This window comes from Coloeus monedula (assembly GCF_965178545.1).
Source record: "Coloeus monedula genome assembly, chromosome: 8".
NCBI lineage: Eukaryota > Metazoa > Chordata > Aves > Passeriformes > Corvidae > Coloeus > Coloeus monedula.
The window spans coordinates 1,202,392-1,226,136 of NC_138788.1; the positions used below are offsets into that span (position 1 = coordinate 1,202,392).

General features: G+C 50.6%; 1 protein-coding gene across 1 annotated transcript in view; it reads left to right on the forward strand.

Annotated features, from left to right (window-relative positions):
* Positions 1 to 807: 807 nt before the first annotated feature.
* Positions 808 to 23,745, forward strand: part of PRKG1 (protein kinase cGMP-dependent 1) — a gene marked incomplete at both ends in the record, with an annotated part of 370,579 nt that continues 347,641 nt past the window's right edge. Inside the window, one exon of the mRNA XM_082285730.1 lies at positions 808 to 1,171. Within this exon, the coding sequence (XP_082141856.1) occupies positions 906 to 1,171 (266 nt within the window). The remainder of the gene's footprint in view (positions 1,172 to 23,745) is intronic.

The window sequence follows — 23,745 nt, forward strand, 5'->3', positions numbered from 1 at the left end:
CACGGGGTGGTGGGGGTTGGCTGCCGTGTGCTGGAGGGTGCCCTGGAGGGCAGGGAGCGGGAGGCAGCCAAGGGGGCACTGGGAGGAGGGCAGGGAGCAAGGAAACCTGGTGGGGAGGGGTGTGGAGTCCTGGATGGGGAGGGAGGCAAGTAAGCGAAAGGGGTGGGATGTGGGGAAGGATGCTGGCTGGGATGTGGCGTGCCCCAGCCATGAGGTACACGGGATAATCTGCGCAGGGAAGGATGGAGGGAGGCGTGTAACGTGCCCAGATGCCCTGCCAAGGTGGGTACCCAGGAGAGACCAACAGGGGAGTGCTGAGGGTAACGCAGCCTGGAACGTGCGGTGAGGACAGGGGTGGGATGCTGAGCTCCTTGCGGGGCGGGATCGGATGCGGAGCTCCCGAGGGGGAGAGCCGGGGTGCTGATTTCCCGGCGGGGAAAGGATGGGATGCTGAGTTCCTGGAGGGGGAGGAATGGGATGCTGAGCCGCCGGGGGCCGGGCCGGGCGGGCCGGGGGGCGGCTCCACGTGGCTCATTAGCAGGAGGCAATTTAATATTTATGAAGTGTTCTTGTTTGAATCCCAAGTCTTCGGCTCCAGTTACAAGGAGCTGCGTCACCCTGCGATCACATGGTAATTGTTGCTATTTCCAGGATCCCAGCCTCGCAGAGTGGCACAAGAGCTCTTTTCCCTTTTCTTGTCCTTTTCCCCCCGCCGTCTTTTCCCTTGTTTGCCGCTGGTGTCGGGGCTGTTTTCGCTCGCCGTTCGGCCGGCTCGGCGCTGGCCGGCGGGTGCGGGGCGATGCCGGGGCCGCTGCCCTGAGCCGGGGCGGGCGCAGCCGCACCCCCGCCCCTGCCCCTGCCCGGGAGCCGCTCCATGAGAGCGGGACCGGCCCGGCACCCCCAAAATGACCGAGCTGGAAGGGGACTTCACCAAGCTGCTGCTGCTGAAGGAGGAGCGGATCAAGGAGCTGGAGCGGCGCCTGGGGGAGAAGGACGAGGAGATCCAGGAGCTGCGGCGGCGGCTGCACAAATGCCAGTCCGTGCTGCCGGCCCCCAGCCCGCACATCGGGCCCCGCACCACCCGGGCGCAGGGCATCTCGGCCGAGCCGCAGACCTACCGCTCCTTCCACGACCTCCGCCAGGCTTTCCGCAAGTTCACCAAGGCCGAGAGGTACGGACGGCACCCCCTTTCCCCCCTCCCGCGAACCCCGTTCCCGAGCGGGGCGGCCGGGACACCGCGTCCCCCCGCCTGGGATCCCCGGCACGGACCGTGCCCGGGGCGTGGAGCGGCTCCGAGCCGCGGGAAGGAGCCCTGCGGGGGATCGGACAGCCCTCCCTCCCTCCCTCCTTCCCTCGCTTCGCTCTTCCCTTCCCTTCCCTGCCGCGGCTCCGCTGCGGCTCTCGGGGGATGCTCGGCCGGAGCGCGGGGGGGCGGCGGTGCCTTCCCGGCGCTGGGAAAAGTTTGCGGCGGGGCCGGGAAGTTGTTCGGTGTCTGCTCGAGAGCCGCCAGCACCCCCGGCAGCGCCGTTCCCGGGGCAGGTGCTGCCTCTCGCTCCGGCCCCCCTCTCCCGACCCCTTCCTCCCCAAAAAGCAGAGCCCACGCTGCTCCACCCGCGGGCTTTGCACCGGTGTTTTGCCTCCTGTTATCCCGGTGGGACTCGCTGATCCTGGAGGACTTTTTCCACGCTAGGGATTCTATGATTCTGTTCCCCTATGCCGGTGTCAGGCACCCACAGAGGGGTTTTTTGGGGGGAGCATGGAGTCTGCATCACTCAGCCGTGGGGTCTCGGGGACTCTCCTGCTTCCGTACGTGTGGGAAAACTGGGGAGCGTGGTGCTGTGCTGCCTTCTGGGGAGGTTGATGTGATGGAGAAGCTGTGAGGGTGTTGAGTGCGGTGGAGAAGCTGTGTGTGAGCACAGCGGTCACCTTGCTTGGGCAGAAGCTGTGGCTGCTGCTTCTTCTTCTCGTGTCCTCTGTGCACAGCGATTTATTTCAGCAGAGCCTTTCCCGACGGGATTTGCGTGTGTGTGGGTGTGAATCCACAGTGCTCGCCTCAGTCCACTCCCAAACTCCAGCCCTTTCCTCCTCACCTGCCGCTCGTTAACGAGACTATTGCTCAAACGACGAGCACTTGGCTTTGGGCTTTCTTTAATTAATTATTATTCTTTTCCCTGCCTGTGGTGATTTAATAAAGCAAACTGCTGTGCCCACGAAGGTGTGTGAGTGTGAGCAGAGCACGTCCACTCGTCCTTCCCCGCGGCAGCACATCCCTTTGCCCCCCTGCCCAAGGCAGAGGCCAGGTGTTGCGGATGGAGAAGAAACCCACGTCCAACTTTTCCTTTTGCTGTTGGTTTTTTTGGAGGCAGTGATCCTCCTGAGCCTCATCTACCACAGGGAAGGTGACAGTGACCTGGCACCTGTGGTGAGGGCAGGGACCCAGTGCCCCCACCCTGTGTAATCACTTATTTAGAAGTTGTTAAACCTGCTCATGGCTCTAGCGAGGTTTAGTCCTGCCCTGAGGCTTTCCCGTGCTGTTCCCAGGTTGGGCAGCTCCAGGAAAAGCTGTGTCCATGTGATGCTGTGAAGGTCGTTTGTCCCATCCTGCACCGTTCCCATCATCCACAGATGATGTTTCAGTGGGCAGGAAAAACTCCTGGTGGGGCCTGCGGGCAGTTCCAGGCTGGAACTCTGTCCCCTGGCATCTCTCATGCCTCAGCCTCGCTCATGGTAGCCATGACAATGGTAACCAAGCCAGTCTGGGACTGCTTTTGGGTTTTAATTCTTAATTCTTCCTTTAATTCCACTTAATTCTTCTCCCATCTCGTTGCTGGGAGAGCGGCGGGCGGCTCCGTGGTGTGCTGAGCACGTTGCACCCACAAGCTCCCTTTTACCCCTGTTTCCCCCCAAATCCCTCCCCACCACGGGTTAGATCGAGGTGTGCTTTCCTAGCAGTGTCTGGGTCCTTGATCCAGTTCCAGGGTGCTGTCCTGGGATTGGGGAGCACAGGGCTGTGCTGCAGAGGCCTGTGCCAGGAGCACGACGAGCTCTCCCCGCTCCCGATGCCGACCGGAGGCAGGAATGGCTCTGGCTGGTGCCAGCTCCCCGCAGCATCCCCGGGGCTTTCTCTGGCTCTGGCACCTCAGGACTGCTGACAGCACTCGGCTGATTTATTTATGGGGAGCTCATGTACCTCCAGCAGCCTCCTGCCTGCACTCCAGCGGCAGCAGCAGCATCCCAGCTCTCCCTCACGCAGGTCCTCGGCTCCCTGCGAGGCTGAGGATGGGGAGCACCTCTTTTCCAAAACCCACAGGCAACTTCCAGGCCATAAAACCCCCAAGGGGATGTTCAGACCTGTCTGTTTTCAACTGAATGCCGACAGAAACCTTTTTACCTGAGACCAACCTCCAAACGCTTTCTCATCTCTGAAGATAAAGATGTAGCTATCGACAATATAATTGGATTTATTTAGGGCACACTTGTGTGCAATACACACTGACATGGAAAACTTTCAAGGAGTTGAAAGCAGCAAACTACGGGATGACAGGAACTCAAACAGGGATAAATCCCAGCTGAAAGCAGAGAATGGGGTTTGTTTTAAATATGTTGTGCCTCTTGTAACGCATATTGTCACGTCCAGCAAGGTCAGAGTTGCAAAGACTTGCAGAGATCCAAAGAAAGGGGATGTGAAAACAGGAAGGTGTTGAAGGATGTGTTATCTTCAGTCTGGATGTGTGTCTTTATGCTGCTGTTCCTCCTGATAACACAGAAATACAAATTTTAATGGCAGAAAGCATTGCTGTGTTGATGGCCAGGTGTATAGAGCTATCCATGTATCTACAATCAATCTGTAAATTAGATTTTCTTTCAAAATAGCCGCTTTCTGTGCCTGTTGTCAAAATAATTCCTCCCTGTCTTTCCCTGATCCGTTCCTGCCAGCAGAGATTTGAGTTGAGAGAGGAGCCCCACTTCTTGTAAATGATTCCTTAATTTATTTATGCTCAGTGAGTTTTTACTCGCTTTCACCCACAGCCAGGGAGTGTTTCAGATCACACCAGGCCTCGGGGCTGTCTGATCCAGCACCTGCCAGTCCCTTATGGCAATCCAAAGAAGGAAAACCAGCTTGTCCCTGTTTTTCCTGGCGGGGTGGGAGCCATCCGTGGATGATGCAGCAATCCAGGCACTTTGCTAAAGTGATCCCCAGTTGCTAAGCAAAGGCACTGCAGATGATCAATGATGCACAAAGTAAATGCTGAGGTGTGGCAAAGCCGGGCCTAAGAGCTGGATCAGCCCTGCCTGTCCCTGCACCCAGGGGTGCTCATCGGTGGCTCCTCAGCACCCAGAGGTGCTCTGTGCCCCGGGAGTGATTGACCTGAGCCATAATCCCACCTCAAACCATCCTCCCGGGAAATTCCAGTGGCTGCCTGCCTTAATTTCGAGGCACAACATCTAATTCCAGCTAAATCCTGCTTATCTGGGGTGAGAAGCTACCTTCAAACCCGGGCGGCGCAAAACGACTTTGGGAACGTTTTTGGAATAGCGACTGAATCTTTGCTGCGCCAGAGCCGTGCCTGAAGCCCTGGCCCTGCAGGCAATTCCACTTTTTGTGTGTGGTTATATCCTCAACTTCCCAAATGCAGCTCAGGCCGTGCCATCCCAGGGTTTTTCCACGCTGCTTTGAGTCTGACACAGTGCTGTAGGCTCAGCAGCGTTTGAGACAGATGAGTTTCCACACGCTGGTCCCGGTAATTTACCCATCCTCCTTGGCTCCCTAACTTTCTCTGCAACTTTTTAACAGATTTCCCCCCTTTTCTTACTTTATTTCAGGAAGCATTTGCCACAAGATGGCAGTGGGGCCTAACGTTTAAGGCGAGGTATTGGGGTGTATTGTGGTTTCAGCCTCCCAGCCCTGGACCAGTACTCCTGCAGGTGGTTTTCCAGATAAAATCAGGCATGAATCCTTGCTTCTCCTGCTTCCACCTTCCCTGAGGTGTTGGGGGACGCTTTGCTGAGGGACTGTGATCACCCAAGGTGTTTAAACTCAGGGTTAAAGGCTTTGGGTGGTCTCTGTGGTACCGGGGATAGAGGATTGGAGTGGATGCCCTCGACTTTATGCAGCAAAACTTGGGCTAAGCTGGTGTTTGCTGATGGCTGTGGCAGGATCAGTCCATCTCTGGGGTTTGGGTCCTGCCCAGGCTGGGACCAGCCATGACCAGGGTAAAAACTGGGCAGCCTGGGAGGTCTCCAGTCCAAAACTCAAGGCAAAGTCACCTTTAGAGCTGGGCCAGGGCTGCCCCAGGCTAAAGCAGAGACGTCCTGCACAGCCCTGTAATTCTCCATTACTTTTCCCCCCCAAAGCACTTTTGTCTCACATCTCCACCACCCCTGGAGCTGCTCTGTCGATGGCCTCCACCCCCTGAGCATGGCAGGAGGGATGTTCCCCCTCCCTGGAGCCGTGTCCTTCCTCCCTCAGCCCCTTTCTGGGAACTGAGCTGCCTGCCCGCGTTAATTTAGCCATGATCTCATCAGCTGCCAGCCACTAAAGCGATATCGATCCTGCGCTCAGCCTGCCCGTGAAAAACAACCCAGCTGCTTCCCCACTGCCTGGAACCGCCCTCCCTCGGGGCCTGGGCAGCCTGCAGAAGGGGCTTTTGCCTCACCTTTTTACTGGTGGGAGACAAGTGTGTGACACTTCAGCCTTCAAACTAAAGAAGGACAGTTTGGGACTGTCCTTGTGCAATATTTGACACCACTCAGCTATGTCTGAAATAGTTCAAACAGGGAGCTTTTGCTGGATCCGAGTCTGCTCTTTCTCTCTGGAAGGGTCAGCATCACTTTGCAAAGCTCAGAGGAAGGATAACAGTGATTTTGACATTAATTACGACTCTAAAAACGCCTCTCTTCCTCATTTACCCATCCCCAATCCAGTCCCAGCCGCTCCCGATGCGCTACAACAGCAAATTCCTTGGATGCTTCAGGCCTGGGTGATCCCTACCAAAGATCAGAAGGATTTTATTAGCTGGAATTATATTGGCAGAGGAGGAATTAGCGCTGCTCTCGTTGCTTGTTGTGACGGGAGCGTGTGGCTGCTCCAAGGGAGGGAAACACAGAGGGGATTTGACAGGGTTGTTTAACTTTGGGGAGAGCTGGAAAATATTCCAAAGAGAGGGATGGCAATGGGAGACAGCCTCTTTGCTCACTCCTCCCTGCTCTTTTGGATGGAGCAACTTGTGGCACGAAGCAGTGGAGGGTATTGAGTGAAGATGGAGGGGACAAGGGGGTTGTCACTGTAGGGAGAGGTGTGACATCAGCCCCTCGAGAAGTCCAAGGTCAGACAAATAAGCACGGAAGGGTTTTAGAAAGGGAGAGCAGCAAATGTTTATAGTTAATCAATGGAAATAATTTCCTGTCTTTTAATTTTTAATGGGCTGAACTCACTGCTCCCCCCTTCCCTGGGCATCACTTCCCTTTGGTTTACAGGAGACCTGAAAATCGAGCCAGGATGGGGGGAAATTTGGCTCCCAAAGGGCATCAGATGGTGCCTTTCCACTGGGTACAGCCTGGCGTCCGTCTGTCTGTCTGTCTGTCACCAGCAGCCCTGCTGATCCAATCCACCTCTTCCACTGTATCCCTCCGGTGCCTCCTCATGGGCACAGTGGCATCACTGCCAGGGCAGCACAGCAAAAGCACCTAAACTCAGTTTGCTCTTCCACCTCCTGCAGAAATAGTGCAAAACAGGTATTAATTAATATATAAACATCTGAATTTTTTTTTAAAAATGATTAATTTATATATAAACATGTGAAATGAAAGAAAAATTCAGTTATTCGATGTGATCCCTGGTCCTGGTGAAGAAAAGAAGGGCAAGATGGCAGGATTATAATTTTTCTGGGTGGTTTGGGATGAAAACTTGGACGCTTTGGCTTTGCTGCGTGTTTCTCAGTTGTACCCCGAGGAAGGGCACCCACATCCCAAGGCTGCCCTCAGCAGGAGTGGGACAGGCCGGGCTGGGCAGGGAATGAGGCAGTGCCCATCCCTGGCTGACGCAGGCTCCGTCCCAGCGGCGTCATCCCAAATTCTTTCTTCGGCCTATTTTTAAATGCCTCAAGTCAGAAGGTTTTTGGAGCCTCCCTTGGGGCACCAAACCACAGGCCCAGAGATTCCCAGGCAGCTGCCAGATCTCTGCATCCCCCACCTTCCCTCTGCCCGGAGCTCTGCTTCCCAATCCCTGAAAACCTGGTTACATGTGGGCTCTAAACCTCAGCTGTGCTCCCAGGCAAGGCCACCCTGAACTGCTTTTCTCTCCCAGATCTTTGATTGGACTGGATTTATAAAAACACAGAAAGTTGGGAGTTGGGATTGTGCTGTTTTTCTGCAGCAGCTCGTGGGTGTCACTTGGGTTGGAGGAGAAAAAGGGTCCAGTGTCCCTCTTGCTGCTGCGTTTTTAAAAGTGGCACATGGATGTGGTGATGTAAAACTGCTTGGCCTTATTCACTCTGGATTTGGCCTATTTTATATAATTTTTGTCAGGTTTTTAAGATCATTTTTGTCAGAATTTTTTGTGTCACTTTTGTAGGAATTGTTCTGTCACTTTTGTCAGAATCGTCCCACGGAAAAGGTAATTCTCCAGTGAAAATCCCCCCTGGGTGGTGAAGTCTTATCAGAGTAAAATGGCATAGAAAGGACTAAAACAAAACTCAGAGTGCCTCTTTCCTAATGAGAAACTTCAGGAAAAAGCCTTCCCAAGATACCCACTTGGTTGTGGAGCTGATGCAGGTCCTGGAAAATCTCTAACAGAGCTTGGCACGGGGCTTCCTGAAGAGCTTTCCCCTCTGCTGTGACCTCCTGAGTGGAAAAGATGAGGGTTGGAGGGGTTTTTTTTAATAGATTTTTTTCCGTGTCTCGCTCATGGGTGTTCTTGGAGCATTTTTGTTCCATTAGTAATAAAACTCTGTAGTCACAAACGAGGAAGAGGAGGCTAAAAAAGGAGGGAGGGAGGCTGAGCCCAGGCCGTGGGTGGTGGCAGGAGCTGGGATGATCCTGGGGACACCCAAGGATAAATTATTAAAATAATTTTAAATTTTAAATTCAGTTTTTGGATTAAATTCGTGTTGGGGGCTGAGCCTGAGGGTTGTGCAAATTGCTGCAGGAGAGGGGGAGAAGCTCTCTGATAATGGGATCAAATCTCTTCTGTTTGGCTCAAAGGAGTGTAAATAGATTTGGCAGTGATTCTCTTGGCTAGTCCTGGTTTTGAGACATTTTAAGGTGTGAAATGGGGTGAAAGCATCCAGCTGATGGTGGGAAATTAATGACAGGCTGGTGGGGTGATGGAAAACTCAAACAGCAGCCACAGGGGGAGAAAACAAAGGATTATTTAATATAAAATGCCCAGAAGGAAATTGTGCAGCTGGGAAACAGGTTCAGGAGAAGTATCTTAATATTTGGGATTTCTGGCCCAAAGTTTGCACTAAAGGAGGCTGTGATTGATTGATTGATTGATTGCAGCAAGCACAGCAGAATTGGAATCCTGAGTTGTTTTCATTTGCATTTTACTCTTTCTTGGGAGTTTCTATAAAATCCTCCCAGGTGAAAAACCACCACCAGGATTTCAAGTATAAAAATTCTGCTTAAAAAAAAAAAAAACCAAACCAAAAAGTTCTGTTGAGCTGTTTGCAATAAGGGATCAGATCCTGAATCTCGGAATTCCACTTTCCATTTCTGTATCTGCCCTGTATTGACAATATTTAACTTTTTTTAACTCGTTAATGCTTCAGTTTCTGAGGAGCCGTGCTCTGTATTATTTTTCCTGTGGTGTGTGGAAGTGGGAAGGATAACTGGGAATAATTCCTTGAGACCCCAAAGAACTACACCCAAATCCTCTGAGTGGCTCAACACAAAATTTTGGTGCTTGTAATTATTAAGCCAAAATTTCAACTTTAAGAACCGGGGTCTGTGGGAAAAGCAGGAAGTGATCCCTTAAAATTGCATCCCAAAGGTGGCTTCCAGCTGGGCTGTTTTTAAGGAATGTCAGAAGTGACTGTGGAGCAGGGAAAGAGGCAGGGAGAGACACTTGGGTAGCTGCTACACTTTATTAAAATGTGTCTTTAAAGAAAATCAGGAAGCTGGAAGCAATAAATACATCCAACATCCCCTCTTGCTCCAGCTCATGGGCTTTTTGACATTCAAGAGAAAATAAATCCGTGCCTGTGGAAATAGGGCAAGGTTCTGAAGGTTTGGAGGAGTTTGGAAAGGCAGAATGGAGGAAAGCTGGGAAGGAGCTTCCTGGAGGGTGGGGAAAGCACCGGGAAGTTGCTTGATCTGGGAGAATTTGGCAGCGCCAGGGCTGTATCTCGAGGGGGGTTTTGCTTCCCATCTTCCAGCCCACCCAAACCAGTCTGGGATTCTGCTTTTTCTGCATTTTGTGTTCACCCGTTTCACAAAGCCTTGAAATGGCATTTCTGATGCCCATTTCAGCCTGCATGGAGGCAGGAAAAAAATCCCCCAAATCAGCTCTCAGAGGGGAAATTTTCGTGGAATGACAGTGAGAGTGTGTTCTATCAATAGACAGCAGCCACCTCCTCGGCTACCTTATTGCTGTCTTCTCTGTAGTTCAGAAAAGGACTGCTCAATATTTAAAAAATTAAACTACTAAAATGAAAGCAGCATAAAAGGTGATGGTTGTGGGGGTTTTTTTCTCCCCCCATTGATTTTCATGCTACTTTATGAAATCTGTGTCAAGTAAAGGGTAAAATCTCCATGTTCCCTTTCATCCCATAATGCAAGGCTGGGCTCTCCCTGCCAGGAGCACGTTTCTCACTTTGATCTGCAGGTTTATGATCACATGCCCAACCCAGGGAAAAGGCTGGATTGCCTTTTGGGAAGCACAGACCGGAGCAATTGCTCTCCCCTGCAGAAACCCTGACTTTTTAAATCTTCTTCCCCACATTTCTCAGCACTGCTGGGGCAGAGAGAGTTGAAGCCGAATTGAAATTTGTCCCTCCCCTCTGTTACATTAAAATAATCACTTAAAAAAATAAGAATTTCAAAGTGTTTTATCTTTTGATAGGAGAATGCTCATTGCAACTTCAACCAGAAACTTGCTCCTCTAGGGGAAGATGTTGGGAAAATACAGGTTGAGCTGGTGTGGGTATTAGGAATATGAATTTTTTTACTCCATAAATCCATATGTTTGGAGGCAGAAAAGCAAAAAGGGAAGTGGAAATGGTGCCATGGGTCAACTGAAGGCCGGTTTTAGGGAAGTTTTGGGCTCTGATTTATCTCTCCTGAGTCTGTGCAGCCAAATCCATCCTAAAGCATGAGTTGCAGGGACCATTTGATTTTGGGACAGTTGTGTCTCACACACCCAGTTCCTGCTGCTGCTGCTTGCTGTCTCTTGCACCTTTTTGGCTGGGTTGACCCTTAAATTGTAGTTTTTACTCTGAGATTAAAAGCAGGTACAGCTGATTCCCATATTTTTTGTTGGGCTGGTTGATTTCTATTTTGGGGAGCCTTCTCCTTCTCCTTCTCCTTCTCCTTCTCCTTCTCCTTCTCCTTCTCCTTCTCCTTCTCCTTCTCCTTCTCCTTCTCCTTCTCCTTCTCCTTCTCCTTCTCCTTCATTTTGTTGCCAAATATTCAGTAGCGAAAAAACAACTCTCTTTTAAAAGCTTTAAATCAAAAGGAAAACACAGGGGGAAACTTGACATGGAAGTTTCTATGCCACGGATCTCCCCAGCCAGCTTTTCTTGGATGGCTCCTGCCCAGGCAGCCCATAAAAAGTCCACTGGAGCTGGTTTCGCCCCAGTGACTCCTTTCCTGACCCTGCTCCGAGCCTGTGATTCCCTGGGAACTGGAAGCAGCAGCTCCCTGTGTGGGTGTTATGCTCATGGCGTTCACATGGTGAGGGGGAACACTGAGCTGATAATTCCCTCCATCCCCATTCCAGCCTGCAGGAAGCTGGGCTGGCGGCATCTGTAAATCCAGAGTGTGACCCTGATTTGGGAAGAGAGATTTAAAATCCCATTTGTGGCTGCCTCAGAGCTCTTCTGGCGGGGCTGGGAGATGCTGGGTGGCAGAGGATGAAGGGGAAGCGCTGCAGCTCCATCAGTGGGAATCTCAGGCCCAAAGGGGGAATCTCAGCTCCAAAGGGGGAATCTCAGCTCCAAAGGGGGAATCTCAGGAGGTCGCTGGGGCCGGCCGTGCTCATCCAGCCCCGTTTGCAGGAGCTGAGCCCGTGGCCTCTGTGCAGGTTTTGTTTCCACTGGTGCATTTCTGTCATTAATAAAATCACCCTCTTCCCATCCCGCTCCAAACCCTGCCGGTGACCGGGGCGGCCCCGCGGTCCCTGCGAGCTGCAGGGAACATTAATTGCCCTAATTGCTCTGCCTTAAAGACTGGTTCCACATTTCCAGCCTGAATCTGTCAACTTCCCGGCCCAGCTGCTCATCCTGCCCTGGCTGTTTGCTGTCCTTCCCACGCTTCTCCCGAGCGCTTTTCCCTCACTTTTAACCCCCCTGCGCCAGGATGAAAACCCCTGGAGCTGGAGATGCTCTCAAGGAGCTCGAGTTTGTGACTCAGCCACTTCCCAGCAGCCTTTTGATTGCATTACATGGCTGCAAATGCTTTTTTCAGCCCAGCTTGCAGGTGATTTAATAAAACTTGCTAAGCTCATTCCACGAGATCTGTTTTCCATAGGGGGCCCTGTGGGTTGTCATTTGTTGTCTCGCCTTAATTCTTCCAGCAATTAAATGGAGGCTCGTGCATCCCAAAGGACGGGCAGGATTTGATGTCAGGCTGACACAATTACCTGTGGGACTTCATTTACCTGCTAAAATCCTGGCGGAGTGTTTGCTTTCCTCTGGCTCTCCAAAGTGGATTGTTTTGCATTCCAGAACTCAGCAAAGACCAAGAGCAGAGAAAACGCAGTGACCCTCTGGCCTGCCTTTTATTGGAAATTTAAAAACCCACTGTGTAAAGACCTGATCCATTCTGTTTTCCAGTATTTTGGCTGTCCATAATTCATATCCTGATCTGTGTTTTATCTGTTAAGGTGCTGACCCATGAGATCATTTTTTATCCAGGGACTTGCCCAATATTTTCCTTGCTAAGGCAGCTGTGACCATGAGTTTAGTGCCCCATCATGTGACTCTTCCTGCCCCCCTCAATTAATGGGAATGAAGTGGGATTTGGGCAGTTTTACTGTGCTGCTGATGGGCAGGAGGTTTTTCTTTCCAGCCCATGCTGCCTGGGCAAAACTGTGCTAACACTTCCATTTAATTATACAAAATCCCTCCTCATTTTATTTTATTTTATTTTATTTTATTTTATTTTATTTTATATTTTATTTATTGTATTTTATAGTATTTTTATTGTATTGTGTTGTATTTTTATATTGTATTTTTATATTTTATTTTATATATTTTTTTATATTTATTTATTGTGTTTTATTGTATTTTTATTGTAATGTGTTGTATTCTATTTTATTTTATTTTATGGTATTTTATGTTGTATTTTATTTTATTGTATTTTATATTTTACTTTATTTTACTTTATTTTATTTTACTTTATTTTACTTTATTTTATTTTACTTTATTTTATTTTACTTTATTTTATTTTATTTTATTTTATTTTATTTTATTTTATTTTATTTTATTTTATTTTATTTTATTTTATTTTATTTTATGTTTTATAACTTTCCTCTTCGTCTGAGGCACATGGTCCAGGGAGCAGGGGTGGTCTTTGGCCTGGAGAACATCAGGATTGCCATGAGTGTCTTGCTGAGGACATGAGGACGTTCTGGTGAGGTTTCTTCTGCCCTTTTCTCTCCGCTGGTCCCGTCCCAAGCGCTTCTCTCCCCAGTCCCCATCCTAAGGGGCAGATTTAAGGAGCAGGATTTGAGGGAGAAGCCGAGGTGTTGCTTCAGGCTGCTCCTTCTTGCAGCAAAAGGTGCCTGAGCCTGGTATCCCCTAATGAAACTGGGGAGGGAATGATTTCCCGCTGTGGGGGGAAGCATTTTCCGCTGACATTATCTCACTTTGGCCTTCAGACCCAACACAGGGATAATGGGGTAATTACAGCCCGATTTGATGTGCTCAGGCATCACTTTCATTCCAGACAAACGTTCCTGGAGAAGGGAAATGTCATCCCACTGCTGGCTGATCTTGAAAAGCTCGAGGTGGTCGCTCGCTTTTGCCTTCCCAAGTCCGGTTTCCCCTCGTGCACATCCCCAGCCGTACCCAGGGTAATGAGTGTGTTTATCAGGGGGATAAAGCAGGCATGGACCCTCAAAGAAATGAGAATTTACTGATCCCCAACCAGTAAAAGTGTCCAGGAGGTTAAACACAGTTTTGTCTTTTTAAGTGTGCTTCTCATTCAGGAGCACTGGAGGAAAAATCAGGCTGGAAATGAGGAATGGTGCAGGTTTGTTTGGGACTTGGAGCTTTGGCATCTCCCAAAGAAGGTCAAGCCCTCTGTGGAATTTTATTGCTCTGCACAACTCCCTGACAAGAGGGGGCAGCCAGGGGGATTCCAGCTCTGCTCCCAGGAAGCAGGGACAGGATGAGGAAATGGCCTCTAGTTGCTCTAGAGGGAGTTTAGATGGGATAGAAGGGAAAATTCCTTCACCAAAAGGGTGGTCAGGCCTTGGAAGGGGCTGCCCAGGGGAGTGGTGGAGTCACATCCCAAACCTGTGGATGTGGCAGCTGGGGACGTGGGTTAGAGGTGGCCTTGGCAGCGCTGGGGAATGGTTGGACTCAATCTCAGAGGGGTTTCCCGACCTTTAGGATCCTCTGTGGAGGATGAACCACCAAGCCCTAAAAACCCTGGCCTGTTGGTAAATGTTCTGATTTGGGCAAATTTAGAAATATATCCTCTGAGAGAAGGCAGGTCACAACCAGCCCTCCCCCCACCAAGTTCGGGAAAAAATAAATTTTCCTCGGAGGAAAGTGAAAGAGATAAAAGCTGTTTATTTAACAAACACACAGGAAAAGGATAATAATGCTAAATAATAAAACTTCTGACTGTGGAGAGAAACCTGGGGAAATTTCCGAGTCCTTCCATAGATCTCTCTCTCCCCCTCCTCGGAGCTGGGACGGGGTGGTGGGCCCACCTCCAGGGCCAAGACCTCGGTGGAAATTCCTCCCGATGTATTCTGATGTTGAAACCGTCCAGCAGAGCAAAAAAAATAAAGGAAAAACAAAGTCCCAGGAAAACAAAAGTTCAACTCTCTGTCTCTCTCCAGAGAAAGAAAAAGGAGCTGAAAAACTGGCTGAAAGCAAGCAGGCTGCTTCCCCACCCTCACTCTGCAGAAGCAGGCAGGTTTTATCTCTGTGTTCTGAGAACATGAAAACAAACTCCTTTGAAGAAGTACACTTTTCTCTCTCCCCTCTCAGGCTCAGTTTAAAGGCACAGAAAGGCACGTATACTAATTTCTGGGCATAGTGCAGCGATAGGGAATACAACATCAAGTCACCCCAATACAGTAAAAGAACTGTCAAACCTGGGCTGTTTCTCCTGGGTTTTTTTTTGCACAGCCAGCCTCTCCCTCATTTTTCAGTTCAGAAGAGCTTGGCAAAGAAGTGGTGCAAGAAAAGGAAGGGTTTGGTACCATCTGGGAGAACTGGGACTGGACAGAGCATTAATGTAAATCCAGTGTAAAGCTGAGCTGAGGATGGGTTTTATGTCACCTCCCTCCTGGCCTTGGCTTCTGGGAGGGAAAGGAGATCTGGGAGAAAAGTGCAGCTTTAACACTTGGATTATTTCAGCTTTACCTTCCACGTGGCTGGAAATGGTTGATGCTTAAGGCAGCGACAGACCCACGCCTTGGGGTAAAACCCTGACAATGCAGGGCACAACCCTCAGCCTAATGCTGGGAAGTGCTTAAAAAAAGCTCCCAAAACCTGATGGCCTCAGTTGCCAGGGAGTAGAGGGAGGGAAAAGCTGCGGGGCTGCACAGCCCCCCGGCTTTCCTGGGAATGAAACAACGCTTTCAGTTCTGCCTCCCCACCCTCTGCCCTCGTAAAAGGCCTCACAGAGCAGAGATTTTTAAGCAGAAGGTTTGAATAAGGGCTGTACGTGGCAGTGGTGCCCTGTGGGTAACCACAGCACCCTCAGGAGCTGCGGATGGAGCCGGAGGTGGCCCTGGCCCGGCGGCACCGGTGGAGGCTGAAAGGCCGTGCTGTTCCCGCTACGGGATTTTTATCGGTGAAATCCCGGGAAGAATTCCTGGGGGGAGCTGCCAAACCCCCAAAGCCAGCAGGGAGCTGGGGAGAAGCATCTGCTGTGTGCTGGCACGCAGGGTTTGGCCGTGGAAAATACCTTGGCACAGCTCTTTGGGACTGGAGGGGACGTGGGGTGGCTGCGCTGGCAGCGGAGACCCCGAAGGGGGAAGATTTGGGGATAAACACACTTGGACAGCAAAAAACTGGGTGGTTTGGGGGTTTTAGAGCATAGATCCGCTCAGCCGGGGTGGTTTGGGGGTTTTAGAGCACAGATCTGTTCAGCTGGGGTGTTTGGGGGTGGTTTGGGGGTTTTAGAGCATAGATCTGTTCAGCTGGGTGCTTTGGGGGTGGTTTGGGGCTTTTAGAGCACAGATCTGCTCAGCTGGGGTGGTTTGGGGTTTTTAGAGCATAGATCTGCTCAGCTGGGGTGGTTTGGGGCTTTTAGAGCACAGATCTGCTCAGCTGGGGTGGTTTGGGGCTTTTAGAGCACAGATCTGCTCAGCTGGGGTGGTTTGGGGCTTTTAGAGCATAGATCTGCTCAGCTGGGGTGGTTTGGGGTTTTTAGAGCATAGATCTGCTCAGCTGGGGTGGTTTGGGGCTTTTAGAGCACAGATCTGCTCAGCTGGGGTGGTTTGGGGTTTTTAGAGCACAGATCTGCTCAGCTGGGGTGGTTTGGGGGTGGTTTGGGGTTTTTAGAGCACAGATCTGCTCAGCTGGGGTGGTTTGGGGGTGGTTTTAGAGCACAGATCTGCTCAGCTGGGCTGGTGACAGGCACCGGAGGTGGCAGTGCTGACCTGGAGCTGCAGGTGGAGATGGGGGTGAGCCACTCCTTTCCCAGGGATTTTGAGCACCTGGATGTTTGTCCTTGTTCAAAACAGGTGCCTCACTTTTCATACGGATTTACCCATCTTCCAGTTCTTGTAAAGCCTTTTGCTACTTCTCCAAAAATGCCACTTAATACTGAGCATTTAATCAACATTATAGCGTCGATACAATGCAAAATCAGATTCTTATTCTACTTTTTTTCTCATGAGCCCCTTCTGCCCTTGACAAAGACCAGCTCCTAGGTATTTATTTCCCTTCTTCAGCACCATCTCCAGCTGCGTCCTTTGCCACAGGGGGATTTTAGCACTCTGAAAAAGCAGTCCAGCTTCAGCCACCAGGAGTTACAGCTCCTTCTTGGCTGTCTCTTGTCCTTCGAGTTCCTTGGGGCCAAACTTCACCCTCTGGGTTTGTGTGGGGCCATTTCTTCACCGAGGCCCCACCAAAGCAGAGGGTGGAGGTGGAGAGGCTCTTCCCAGCAGGAGGAGAGCTCCAGCCTGGCTTTCCTGGCAGCCTGCAGGTGGGGTGAGCACAGGTAACACCCCCGTTGTTTGGAGGTCCTGATGCCCATTTTAGGGCTGTAGGGTCCCTCCCTGCCGAAAGCCAGCGCTCTGATTGCCAGGAGCACTAATCAGGGCCGAGGTTATAGGGGAGGAATGTCTGAGTTGCACTATTGTCCCTTCCAACACATTCCATCAGGAAGCCCAAAGGAAAAGCTGATTTCTACCCCCACATTCCTTTGATGTCACTGGCCTCCCCTAAAAACCAGGTGCTACACGTGGGGAGATGTAAACCACGACATTTTCGGTGGCTAAATGCAAGCCCTTCCCCTTTTCCCTGCTGTGATCCCTGGGATAAAGCGGAGCTGGGCCTGGTGGGGCAGGGCTTGGCTTTGCCTGCCAGGTCCAGTCAGTGGCACTGAGTGCCAGCAACTCCTTTGAAAGAGCTACAGCCCGTAAATAATTAATACCTGCTGAATTATTCAGCCTGGGAGTGCAGCAGATGAATGCAGGGAGCTGACCAGGCAAAGAATGAGTAATTATGTTAATTAACCCGTGCAGCTCACTGGAGGTGCAATTAAGTTCATCCTTCGGGCTGCTGTGATTTTTTAGGAACAGAAATGAGATAAAAACGGAATAAACTAAAGCTGCAGTTAGAAAAGAAGGGTTAAACCGTGTGGCTTGAACGATCAGCAGATGAGCTGTGCTCTAATTCAGGTGGATTTATGTTCCAACAGCCTTCCTTCAGTTCCTTGCCTTAAGGGGGGCAACAGGTACATTTTTTAAAGCTTTAATCACTGCTCTCTTCAAGAGCTTGAAGATGTTTCTGCAGATTTAGTAGTGTGATGTGCCAGTCTCTGCTTTTTATTTTCTGTGTGTTGCTGAAGAGGCAGAAAAATTAAAAAAAAAAAGAAAAAGATATTAAAAACCCATTAGCATCGCGAAATGAGTTCTAATAATGCTCTACAAATTGAAAGCTCAATTTTGCAAACACATCACTTGGCATTTGGTGGCCAGAAAAACCTGAGTTCATGTTAAAAGGCTTTTCTGGTGAAAGGAAAAAAAGAATTTAGGAGTTACAAGTGGAAAACATTCCCAATATTTCCCCCTGCTCTTGTGTTGTTCGTAAGCATTGCTTTGCACTGGGAAGGATTGGATTGGGTCAACGAGAGAGAAGTTTAAGGAATGCCTGAGATTTTTCCCAAGCTCACAGGGGAAGGATCTGCTCTGAGCCTTGCCTCTCATCAAGGAATTACCCAGGTGAGGTGAATTCTCAACTGATGAGCTCAAAACCTACTCCAGCTGTGAGCGTTTTGGTGAAACCCTTAAACAGGAGAAGTGAGGGTGGTAAAATCCATGGTTTCCTCTCCTTTTGGAAGAGCAGAGGTGGTAGAATTTGACTAATCCATGAGGTGCATTTTGAATTCAGGGTTCTTACCTCCTAGTAGGGATTTTGTGCCACTAAAGAATGGGGTACTGGGCGGTTTCACCTGAGGACTGATTTATGTTCCTGAATCACTTCATCTGCTTGGGTTTGATTTGCCTTTTAAAAGCTTCATTTACCCCCTGTCCTGAGCATCCCCTACAAAAATATAGAGAAGCTTGAGGCATAGTAAACTTATTTACTTAAATCCCCTTCCTAGCGGGGCTCCTGAATTGATTCTTCTCCCATAATTTACCCCTCTGTGCTCCACATTTGCTGTTCTGCTGCCCAATCAATACCAATTCTGCCTGAAAATTGCATTAATGGTTTTTAAAATTGGAGGTTTTCTTGCAAAGCTTGACTTTATCTGTAGATCTGAGCAGTTTGGGAAGTCGGGGTTTGTTGTGGGTTTTTGGGGAGGTGATAGATTAACTGCAGTTGCAGTGATATATTTGTGGTATTAGTGTGAGCTGTTTAAATTTAATTGACTTTTCTGTGAGTTTACAAGGGGATATAAATGGAGAGTGAAAAGAGCCAGACTCCTGAAAATGGAATAATTTAAAATGCAGAGAAATGAGACAAAACGTCGTGCATGTAGACAAAATAAAGCCCCTTCATTTTTCAGTATGGTCATTAATACAAAAAAACCCCAGACACGTTTGGGTCTGTGTGGCTTGCGTGTTGTGTGCACACTCAGAGTGGTTGGGAGTTGAGCCAGGAGCTGGTGCAAATCGATGCTTTAATGTCCATTACTGCGTCAAAGCATCGATTCAAACTTGAAATATATCAGCCTTTCGCATCTCTTTAAGGGGGAGCTCGGTCAGGAATGGTAAAGGGAACCCACCCAAAATGTGGGGTGTGCAGGCAGTGCTGTTAGAGCTCTGAAATAATTTGGTTATTGGGCAAACTGAGCATTAAGCAGAAGCAGGCTGTGAGTCTGATTGCTGTAAGGGACCTGCAGACAGTGCTGTGGCTTCATAAATGCCCATTTTTATATAAACAAGCTCCTTAAGGTGCCACGTGTTGGCTTTTTGGGGAGTTGTGGTCGGTAACTCGAGCAAACCTTGTGCTTAAAAAGTTGTGGTGGCGCCTTGCCGAGAGAAACAGAATAAATTAATGTATGAGCTTGAGCAATATCGTTGCAAATTCTTTTAGTACGTGAATGTTTCTGGTTTTGTATTGCCTTTTGGTTGTTTCGGGGTGATTTTTGCCGGGTAGTATCTCTGTTCCCTCGGGGTGTGGTGGTGGTGGTGTCGCTTGCCCCGAGTGTTTGGTGCGCGGCTGCCGCTCGAGCAGGGCGGCAGAGGGCGGCCTTGCTCCTTGTGCTGCTGCTCCCTCCTCCCGAGAGAAACGGGGATGAAGAGCCGGGAGAAGCGGAGAGCGCGGCGAGCGCTGTGCCGGAGCTGCGGGCCATGTAAGGGAGCGGAGCAGGCGAGCACCCGCTGGGGAGGTGGCCCGGGAGCCGCGTCATGCCCAAAACATCACTGCAAGCTCTGCCTGTGCTGATAGCCCTGGCTCGGAAGCGAAAAGGCAAACAGCGGGCGCAGAGCAAGAACGAAGCGATTTTTGTGCGTGTGGAAAGGAGCAGGGGGTGGTTTGGAAGCGGGCTGGGAGTTGGCACTCCCGTTCCAGCGCGCAGGAGCCTGGAATGCGTTCCCTTCCTGCCGCACAGTGCGGGGTTTGTGCCTTGAACCGATATTGAGCCTTCCTGTTGTGCCACGAGGCCCTTCTACAGCGTGCTGGGTGCTCTCAGGATGGGCTTGGACATCGGGATTTCTGTGCTGGGATTGCACAAACTCGGGAAGGGGGAAAATGGCCCCGTTGCCTGGGCCAGGCTGCTCAGGGAAAGGCGAGGAGATAAAGCTGCAACGCAAACAGTTCTCGAAGAGAAATCACCTGGGCCCAGCACAGGCAGGACCTGGAGCTGCTGGAGAGAGTCCAGAGGAGGCTCCAGGATGAGCAGAGGGATGGAGCAGCTCTGCTGGGAGGAAAGGCTGGGAGAGCTGGGATTGTTCAGCCTGGAGAGGAGAAGCTCCCAGGTGACCTCATTGTGGCCTTCCAGCACCTGAAGGAGCTACAGCGAAACACAGACTCTTGACAAGGGCTGGAGGGCCAGGACACAGGGAATGGCTTCCCAGTGCCAGAGGGCAGGGCTGGATGGGATATTGGGAAGGAATTGTTCCCTGGCAGGGTGGGCAGGCCCTGGCACAGGGTGCCCAGAGCAGCTGGGGCTGCCCCTGGATCCCTGGCAGTGTCCAAGGCCAGGTTGGACACTGGGGCTGGGAGCAGCCTGGGACAGTGGGAGGTGTCCCTACCCATGGCAGGAGGTGGGATGGGATGAGCTTTAAGCTCCCTTCCCACCCAAACCCAGTCTGTGATTATATAGCAGGTCAATACCAGCTTAGAAATTTTTCTTTCCTGACCACGGAGAAGCAGGCCCAAAACACACTTTGCCCTTGCAGCAGCATCACTTCCAAGGGATTTTTCCCTTTAGGTTTGAGGAAGCTCCCAGTAGCTGGTATCACAATTCCCCAGAAATGATAACTCTGCTATTTTCCACCCAAACCAAAGATCGGGAGTGGGTGGGGACGAAGAGCTAGGGCAAACCTTCCCGAGGTGTTTGTGGTGGGGATGAGGAGCTGGGGCAAACCTTCCCAAGGTGTTTGTGGTGGGGAAGATGTGAACAGGTGAACCTTCCTGGCATGGTTGAATACTCTGCTATGGAGGGGGGTTAAGTTAGAGGAAAAGCAGCTGGGAGTGGAACTGGGGTGAGGAAATGGAGCAGTGCTGGCAGTGCCAGCCAGGAGGGAGCCCTGCAGCCCAGCTGGGGCTTTGGCTGCTGATCTGCAGCAGAAATTGAAGAAGGGTGAGGATGAAAGTGCTGCCCATCCCCTGACTCACCCAGGGCACTCAGCTGAGAAATGTTGGCGGTGCTGAGGAAATCAGGCGAGTGCTGGTCTCTAATGCTCTGATGAGTAGAGCAATCAGTTCCTGCAAACACTGACAGAGAAAATGGTGAATATAAACATTTTACACACTCAGAGAGCCCAACTTGATGGAGTTCCCCCAAGCATAAATAAGAAATCGCTGTAGAAGCCAGTGGAGCGCTGTAAAACCTTTGTGAAGCCTGATGTGAGCCCCTGTTTGCAGATTGTGCCTGGATGATTCATGGATATTTCCTTGGTACTGTAACAAACCAGCTCCTCTGTGGGGTGCGGCCATTGATTCTGAGCCTTAAATGATCACAGGGCTGAGCTCCTGAGGACAGAGCTTTTTGGGAAATGTGCTCTGACAGGAAGGGTTTGGTATTGCTGGAATGGTGGCCACAAACACCTGTAGCTCCCTAAATGGAAGTCTGGTGCTCCAGTGGAATATTTGCAGTTGCTCAAAGCATGCAAATGTCAAAGACTTCAGGACAAATTCTGGCACAAATCTGTTTTTAAAAAGGAAGGCATCTCTCAGTGCAACTTAAAGAAACACCAGCCTGTTCTCCAGACATGCAAACCCCAGATTTAAAACCTGTGGTTTGTGTTTATTATTATAAATACCTGAAACAGCCAAATAATCATTTTTAATAAGCACAGGAATGAATCTGATTATATAAAGAGACAGGGCACTTGTTCTCAATGCATCATGAAATAATGGTAACACACTGGTTATTCTCATATCGGGGGGGAGCAGAATTTGTGTTTATTTCTAATCCAATTTCAAATATAAATGAATTGTTTTGAAGGCTGGATAAATCAACCCAACAGACCAAGGCAATTATGGGAGGTGAGTGGTGCATTACTGGTGAGGAGAGATAAGAAACACTGCGGGGTCTGACAGGGTGAGGAGAGGGAGCACCCAGAATTGCAAATGCCCAGGGCTGCTGAGAGGTTCGTCACTGTGGGACCCCTGAAGTGAAGGAATGGCATCAGACAGCCTTGGAATGAGGCTGGAGAAACGAGCTGCTATCAATTAATATAATTTGGGGGGGGGTGGAAAGGAGCCTCTTGCTGTTCTCACCTTCCTGAGGGTTTTGCTTTCCACCTCTTGCAGCCAGAGCACCGTGACTAAAACAATCAGTGAGGTGCAGACGGCAGCGCAGGCCAGAGAGGGGAACAGCTGAAACTGAGGAGTTCAGCTGTGCTTGTGTCATGGTTTCAAAGGAAACAGTGAAGGATTGCGGCTGTCTTGTGGAACAAATCTCACTTTCGGTGAGCCCAAGTTTTTCCCAGCATCTGACAAGGACCAGTGCTCTGGGAGAGCTGGGATTGTTCAGCCTGGAGAGGAGAAGCTTTGGGGTGACCTCACTGTGGCCTTGCAGGGCCTGAAGGAGCTACAGGAGACATGGAGAGAGACTCTTTACAAGGGCCTGGAGGGCCAGGACACAGGGAATGGCTTCCCAGTGCCGGAGGGCAGGGGTAGGTGGGATATTGGGAAGGAATTGTTCCCTGGCAGGGTGGGCAGGCCCTGGCACAGGGTGCCCAGAGCAGCTGGGGCTGCCCCTGGATCCCTGGCAGTGCCCAAGGCCAGGCTGGACACTGGGGCTTGGAGCAGCCTGGGACAGTGGAAGGTGTCCCTGCCCATGGCAGGGAGTAAAATGAGCTGAGCTTTAAGCTCCCTGCCCACCCGAACCATTCTGGGATTCCAGGGGTGCCCTGGGAGCTGTTGCTTGCTGGAGTCCCACATAAAGACAAGCCAAGGGGTGATTTCACATGGAGAAAGTGTAGGACAGATGCAATCCAGGGAGGAATGTGTGGGGGGCAGGGAAGGGGACAGGGTCACTGAGCACGGGCTGTCCCCAGCAGTCCAGCTCTGGCTGATGAGAAGTGGAAGGAAGCTGGCCTGGCCATCCCAGCCATCCATCCTGCTGTGGAAATCAGACCCAGCATATGGCTCCCACCTTCCTTCAACTGTTCCAGCTTCCCCCAGTCCCACAGAGATGTGTGTGGGAGCAGAATGAACCTGTTTTCCCAGCAACATCAACACAGTTGATGTTTTTTACAGACTTCACCTCTGTTGCATCCTGGATCTCACGGCCCCACAACTCAATCTGCTTCCTTACATCTCGTTTAATTGGTCCCTGGGTTCATTTGCTGGTTGCTTAATGGCTGAAAGCAAAAGGAAAACTGCATTTCCAGGGCCTGTGTTGTCTAAATGCTGCTTTTGCTCTACACAGGCAGTGCCCTGGGACTGCGAGAGAAGCAGGGCATGGGCAGTCTTTAATTGTGGTAACTGCAGAGAGCGCCGAGTGTTTATTTTGGCAGCATGCAGAACAAGTTTCTGCTTAGTCCGAGCCTAAGGAGGCTTCCCAAGGCAGATGAATTGTTTTTCTGGCTTAATCCAGCCCAGAGGAAGAAGTGTTTAAGCTCTGCCTGTGTCTGATCTTGCTGGGCAGTCCAGCCTTTTCTGGAAAGTGGGAGAAATAAATTGGCTACTTGAGGTGTGCCTGGACAGGAGGGATCGGGATCACGGTGCTGGTTCCCGCAGCAGGGATCGGGATCATGTGTTTGGTCCTTCCTGGAGAAAGCCTGGCCCCAAGGGTGTCATTCAGGCTGAGGATGTGGGAAATGCTCCCAGGAGTCTTACAGCATTCCCTTAACCCTGAAGGGCTGTGGAGATCCACAGCCACCACGTGCCCCCAGCTGGTGGGGTGAGCTGCTGAAAATCCAACTTTCCATGGGATCATGGGAGAAAAAAACTCCTGCTTTTTTGGAGGGCAGAGCTTTCTGCAGATGTGTGGGCAGGGATGGTGGGAATAGGGTCTTGTTAGTGGGGAGAAGAAGTCAGAGGGATGGTTGTG